Here is a 7,267-nt window from a genome sequence, read left to right on the forward strand (position 1 = left end):
GAGAGACAGAGACAGACTTACTGACGGACGGACAGACACAGACGGACGGACGGACAGGCAGAGAGACACAGACAGACGGACTGACGGACGGACATGCACAGAGATAGAGGCAGGCAGGCAGAAAGATTGACAGACGGACGGACGGACGGACAGGCAGAGAGATACAAACAGACAGACAGACGGACGGACGGACGGACGGACAGGCAGAGAGACAGACAAAGACAGACAGACAAACACAGACGGACGGACAGGCAGAGAGAGAGAGACAGACAGACAGACAGACAGACGGACGGACGGACGGACGGACGGACGGACGGACGGACGGACGGACGGACGGACGGACGGACGGACGGACAGACAGACAGACAGACAGACAGACAGACAGACAGACAGACAGACAGACAGACAGACAGACAGACAGACGGACGGACGGACGGACGGACGGACGGACGGACGGATGGACAGAGAGAGACAGAGAGACAGACACAGACGGGCGGGCGGACGGACAGGCAGAGAGACAGAGACAGACTTACTGACGGACGTACAGGCAGAGATATGCAGACAGACAGACAGACAGACATACAGACAGACAGACAGACAGACAGACAGACAGACAGACAGACACAGACGGACGGACGGACAGGCAGAGAGACACAGACAGACGGACTGACGGACGGACATGCACAGAGATAGAGGCAGGCAGGCAGAAAGATAGACAGACGGACGGACGGACGGACGGACAGGCAGAGAGACAGACAAAGACAGACAGACAAACACAGACGGACGGACAGGCAGAGAGAGAGAGACAGGCAGACAGACAGACAGACGGACGGACGGACGGGCAGAGAGAGAGACAGACAGACAGACAGACGGACGGACAGGCAGAGAGACAGACAAAGACAGACAGACACAGACGGACGGACGGACGGACAGACAGAGACAGACAGACAGACGGACGGACAGACAGGCAAACAGACAGACAGACGGACGGACAGGCAGACAGACAGACAAAGACAGACAGATGGACGGACAGACAGACAGGCAGAAAGACAAATACAGACAGACAGACGGACGGACGGACAGGCAGAGAGACAAAGACGGTCTGACGGACGGACAGGCAGAGAGATACAGACAGACAGACGGACGGACGGACAGGCAGAGAGATACAAACAGACAGACGGACGGACAGGCAGACACAGACGGACGGACGGACGGACAGGAAGAGAGACAAAGACAGACAGACAGACGCAGACGGGCGGACGGATGGACAGGCAGAGATACACAGACAGACGGACTGACGAACGGACAGGCAGAGAGATACGGACAGGCGGACGGACGGACAGGCAGAGAGAGACAGACAGACGGACGACGGATGGACAGGCAGAGAGACAGACACAGATAGACGGACGGACGGACAGGCAGAGAGACAAAGACAGACAGGCACAGACGGACGGACGGACGGACGGACTGCAGAGAGACAAAGACAGACAGACAGACGGACGGACGGACAGGCAGAAAGATACAGACAGTCAGATAAACTGACAGACAGGCAGACGGCCGGACAGGCAAACAGGCAGACAGACACAGACGGAGGGAAGGACAGACGGACACGCAGAGAGACAAAGACAGACAGACAGACAGACAGACACAGACCGACGGACGGACAGGCAGATATGCACAGACAGACGGACTGACGAACGGACAGGCAGAGAGATACGGACAGGCGGACGGGCGGACGGGCAGAGAGAGAGAGAGAGAGACAGACAGACAGACGGACGGACGGGCGGACGGACGGATGGACAGGCAGAGAGACAGACAAAGACAGACAGACGGACGGACAACCAGAGATACAGACAGGCAGAGAGACACAGGCGGATGGACAGACAGGCAGAGAGACAGACAAAGACAGACAGACAGACACAGACGGACGGACAGACCGGCAGAGAGACACAGACAGACGGACTGACGGACGGACAGGCAGAGAAATACAGACAGACGGATGGACGGGCGGACGGACGGACAGGCAGAGAGACAAAGACAGACAGACAGACGGGCAGGCAGAGAGACGGACAGACAGACAGACGGACGGACGGACGGAAAGGCAGAGAGACAAAGACAGACAGACACAGACGGGCAAAGGGACGGATAAAGAGACAGAGACAGACACAGATCGACGGACGGACAGGCAGAGAGACACAGAGGGACTGACAAACGGACAGTCAGAGAGATAGGGACAGGCGGACGGACGGACAGGCAGAGAGACAGACAAAGACAGACCGACACAGACGGACGGACGGACAGGCAGAGAGACAGACAAAGACAGACAGACGGACAGGCAGAGAGACACATACAGACGGACTGACGGACGGACAAGCAGAAAGATACAGCCAGACAGACAGACGGACGGACAGGCAGAGAGACAAAGACACACAGGCACAGCACGACGGACAGACGAACAGGCAGAGAGACAAGGACCGATAGACACAGACGGACGGATGGACGGACGAACAGGCAGAGAGATACAGACAGACAGACGGACGGACGGACGTACGGACGGACAGGCAGAGAGACAATGACAGGCAGAGAGACACAGACGGACTGACAGACAGGAAGAGAGACAAAGACGGACAGACACAGACGGACGGATGGACAGGCAGAGAGACACAGACAGACGGACGGACGACTGACAGGGAGACAAAGACAAGAAGTATGGTGGGGCAGCCTAAAAAGAATGTAAACAATTAAGCCCCTGCTTGTGTCACTACGCATAACAGGCGTGGGAGACACAGACGGACAGACGAACAGGCAGAGAGACAGACAGGTGCTGTGCTGGTTATGCGGCGCTTGGAAATGGCCGCACCTAGCACTCTCAAGCAATATTGCTACCAGCTCCTACCAGCAGCAGCCTAGTGGCAGCGACACGCTAGTATGTCTAATCGGGGTCTAAGGCCAAATTCAAAATGTTCTCTGGTCGACTCGCGTAATTCGTAGGCTATTGCTTGCTGGGTAGCTAGGCCTTCAGCGCTGATCAACCAGCACAAGATCGATACCCTGCCGCTTATCACGGCTGGCCCCTGCGCTGAGCAGGAAACGCCTCGCTGTAACAAATCAGCTTTCATGAACAGATATATCACTGTATTTGTGCGAATCTAACGTGAGCTCATTTTACGCATGTTTAGGCACGCTTGAGTGAGTGTCCGCGCACATTTAATAACTTCAGAAAGCACCTTGAGCAAAATTCGGAAATATGTTATCAGCCAACTTAAATTCCCTGCGGTGCAAATTCCTCCCTCGCGAACCTTCGATTAACCCTGACCTGCGCTAGCTGCGGCCACGCAGTATGACCGAAAACTTCCTAATCTCATACGCCCGCCTAATTTCCGGCCGCACCCTCGCTGCGTTTACCTTCTCATAGAATCCACACTGCACGAAAAACAAACATCACACACTTTTTTATTTCCACATGTTACATGTTGCACATGTTTTCCCACCAAGCGGAAGGAAAGTGAGGAAGAAAAAAAAAGGCTGACAGGAAAAAAAAAACGAGTCCTAGTTCAGTGCACGTCGTGGGCAGCCGACGCAGTTTCCCCCGTAGCCACTTCCGCTCTCTTGGCTGACCGAGTTTTGCGGGACACCTTCGCACTCTCTTCGTGCAGAGACATGAGCTCCTTCTGCGGAAAGACGGTAGGAGGCAAGCGCTTCAAAAAATTACAGGATAGCACTTAAGTCTGCTTAAGAACGCAGATGCGAAAGCCTTTCCTTATCTTCATTCTCCCTTCATTTTTCATGTTCTTTTTCTGTAATGTTTGTTGTTTTTATTTTCCATTTCTTATTGTCATTTGCTTTTTACTTTTTGCTTTTATTTTTTAATTTATGTTTTATTTTATTGCATATAAGTTGCTTAAGAAGTGTCCCTTAATCAACTGTTACATTTTTTTGTTTCATTTACCGCACAACTTATGATTGACAGTTCGTGCGGACAACTTCCGCCTACAACTTCCGTCCACGAAACTTATGAGTCAAGAAAGGCTTTCGCCTTAATATTTTTGCTTCCCCCACGCAGCCTGTATACAGAGAGCGTAGGTCACGCTTGAACCCCAGAATTAAACATTTTGTTTAAGCTTCTCCTTGTTTCATCCATGTGACTGCTTCCCGCGGCTGCGCGCTTTGAGACGCATGTACGACGTTAAACGGTAACTGAGGATAACTCAAATTTTTTCTCTGAGCAATGATTTTTTGTATATCTCTTTTTTGATAAGCCCATGCTTGTCCGGGAGCAAAAGACGCATTTATTGGCCAGAAATTTGCGTTTAAAAATTTCCCCCACCACTCGATTCAAATTCATGACGTCTATACCAAAAAGGAGTCCGTGACCACCAAGTAATGTATGTGACTGGCGGCGTAGCCTGGACTCAGAGATCCGTGCAAGAAATCGACGTTGACGTGCTGCAGTTTCACTGCGAAATTGGCCGGTGATGGCGACACCTGTACTTCGTTTTTCGAGGTTTTATAAACGCCCCATTTTCAGTCGGAGTCGCGTCTTTGTCGTTAGAATGCGTAATACTATCGATACAGGTCCGCTTAAAAACTGTCCTCAGTGCCCCTTAAAGCACAACCTTTGTCTCAATCAAATTTGTTTGTTCTGCGGGAGCCATAGCGGGCGGAGGAGTTTGCGCCCACAGCATCCTACACTGCGAGCCGACGACAGCGGACGCCATAAACCACGGATAAATGTCTTCGTATAGAGATGTCGGCACAAACGAACAAGTTGCGTGCAGTAATGCACTTCACTTTTTTTTTATATAATTATAACTGGTTTTTGGGGAAAGGAAAATATCTGTCTCATATATCGTTGGACACCTGAACCGCGCCGTAGGGGAAGGGATAAAGGAGGGAGTGAAAGAAGAGAGGAAGAAAGAGGTGCCGTAGTGGAGGGCTCCGGAATAATTTCGACCACCTGGGGATCTTTAACGTGCACTGACATCGCACAGCACACGGGCGCCTTAGCGTTTTTCCTCCATAAAAACGCAGCCGCCCGACATCGTTTTCGAATGGACACGCGGTGTAAGAATATTCTTACACCGTGGATGGATCCAACCCAAGCGAACTGTACTTATATATGACTGAAACTTACATATGTCTGAAAAAAAAAGAAAACAAATCGTCAAAGTAGGATATAATGGCGCAGTTTTTGCCACAACAAACATCCACTTTGAACATCTGAGAGCACACTTTTTCGATGAAATGAAAATAAAAGTGATGCCTTGTGATGCCACGCGATTAGACTCGATGGAGGTCATATTGACGTTGAGCAAGCATAACTTTTTTCCAAAATAATTTTTCTGCCATATTTTTGTAATTGGAAGTGAGCTGCGTTTCTCTCACTAAACGCTTGCTTGATTTCAATATCAACCAGATCAGCCGGTTTCGACAGATCGAAGCCCTGCCCTGTTACCCTTTCTTCCCCTCTCCCATCTGGTGGTCTTTCCGCCATCTCCGACCTTTGGGCGTTCTCATTTTAACGGATGCCGTCGCACTGGTACGCTGCTACAAGCCGCTGTTCCAGCTCTCACAGCGAATGACAAGCTTGCGGACGGCACAGAAAATTCGTAAGAACGCGCATAGTATACACGTATTACTGGTGCAAAACGTTTGATTCCACTGCCTTATTTACTTTTCTGACACCTGGCATCAGCGCGAATGTGGCGACAAACCGCGCAGCCTGCTGCGAGTTTTTATTTTTTTATTCAATTCAGCGTCTAATACTCTTTTTTAACCATATAATTTGTTGTCAAAATGCACAGATTACAAACTCATTATTATATGAGTTTCCTTTCCACGTCACGGTATTTTTCCGTAAATGTTCCCTGCTTAGCGCTGTTCAGTTATAAAACTCAACGTACACGTAAGTGTGGTCGCCCGCAAATCGCTCAGGTATATTATGTTATGTGCCCTTTAATATTGCGGAGTCGAAAGGAAGAACATGCAAGTTGCTCAAAGACCGGTTCAAGTACTCACCAGCATTCGGCTGTGCTCTCGAGTAAATTTTATCATGAGAAATTTTATCGCTGTCCTGTGCATGTGCGTAGTTATAAAAGCATCGATTGTTCTATGTACTGAATCAGTGTCCTCAAATATGATGTAAGTTACCGGCAGGCACACATTGACTAGCCTTCTCCACGCAAAGGCTTCATTATGAACGCGTTGCGCTAATATTCTCACAGATTGTTTACTTTTTTTTTGTAAAACGCTTGCGACAGTAGCGCGGCGAAAATACAAAGGTGCAATGTATCACTGCTGTGAAGATTACCAGCTTGTTCTCGCATTCCCACGTCTACTGCAGGCACTGAAATAATCTGGCGCGTCGGGTGTGCGGCAATTTTAACGCGAGAGCGTTAAGCCGGAGTCGCAGAGAAGCCGGCGTCGGTGAGGGCGCCGTTGGCCGTGAGCGAAAAATCCGCAAAAAAAAACAACAACAGAGAAGCAACCTAGATGGCAGGTGAGTCACTTATGTCACTTAACTTTGTGTCAACATGTGTGCCCACCGGATTGTGAGCAAGCTGCTCACTGTGGCAGGTGGCAGTTAAATTAATGATTAGTGCCGAGGGGTTGATTGGGAAGAGCAACCTACGTCTCCGAATCCCTACCCCTGGCAGCACCTGCCATCGCATTCCAGGGCAGTGGCGCATCGCTTAACCGTTGCACCACTGCGCCAGGAGGGGTATGATCTACGAATGAAAAATAGAGAATCGCCAATTCCGCATATATGGGCATTAACCCATTAACGCTGTCGCATCATACCCTTAAGCCGTAGCTGAAGTGTTGTCTCCTGTTTTTATCATTTCTTTTTGAGCCCATAGACGCTATGTCCTCACAGAAGCAAGCATGAACTCGCAACACAACTCTCAGAAAGCCGCGGCCTGGGCCGCCAAATGACCCATGTGTAAAAAGCATCGAGAATTTTACTCTAAATCGGATATTAACACTACTTCCCTGCACATTTCTTCAAAAATACACTCCACGCCGGGAGCAAAGCAGCGGTGTTAAAAACTCACCTCACGTTTGCACGTAAGCTGCAGAGCAGCAGCCTGCACTGCACACGAATGCTCTTAAAGAAATCATGAAAAGATATTTACTCAGGTCAGGAAAAAGGCAGGAGAAATCGGTATTCCATCAATCGTCACCACAGCTCAAAAATTTTTAAGCTAGCTTCATTAACACCGTAGGTGTCGACGATTAAAAATGATGTTCCTCCTCTCTCCCTTTC

The 7,267-nt window shown here is 50.0% G+C and overlaps 1 protein-coding gene across 1 annotated transcript in view; it reads right to left on the minus strand.

Moving 5' to 3' along the window:
* Positions 1-3,436: 3,436 nt before the first annotated feature.
* The window catches only part of LOC144123556 (uncharacterized), an 11,450-nt gene continuing 7,619 nt past the window's right edge, over positions 3,437-7,267 (minus strand). The window contains exon 4 of the mRNA XM_077656373.1: positions 3,437-3,671. Coding sequence (XP_077512499.1) covers positions 3,555-3,671 — 117 coding nt within the window. The 3' untranslated portion in view covers positions 3,437-3,554. The remainder of the gene's footprint in view (positions 3,672-7,267) is intronic.

The sequence above is a fragment of the Amblyomma americanum genome, chromosome 3, assembly GCF_052857255.1.
Source record: "Amblyomma americanum isolate KBUSLIRL-KWMA chromosome 3, ASM5285725v1, whole genome shotgun sequence".
Lineage (NCBI taxonomy): Eukaryota > Metazoa > Arthropoda > Arachnida > Ixodida > Ixodidae > Amblyomma > Amblyomma americanum.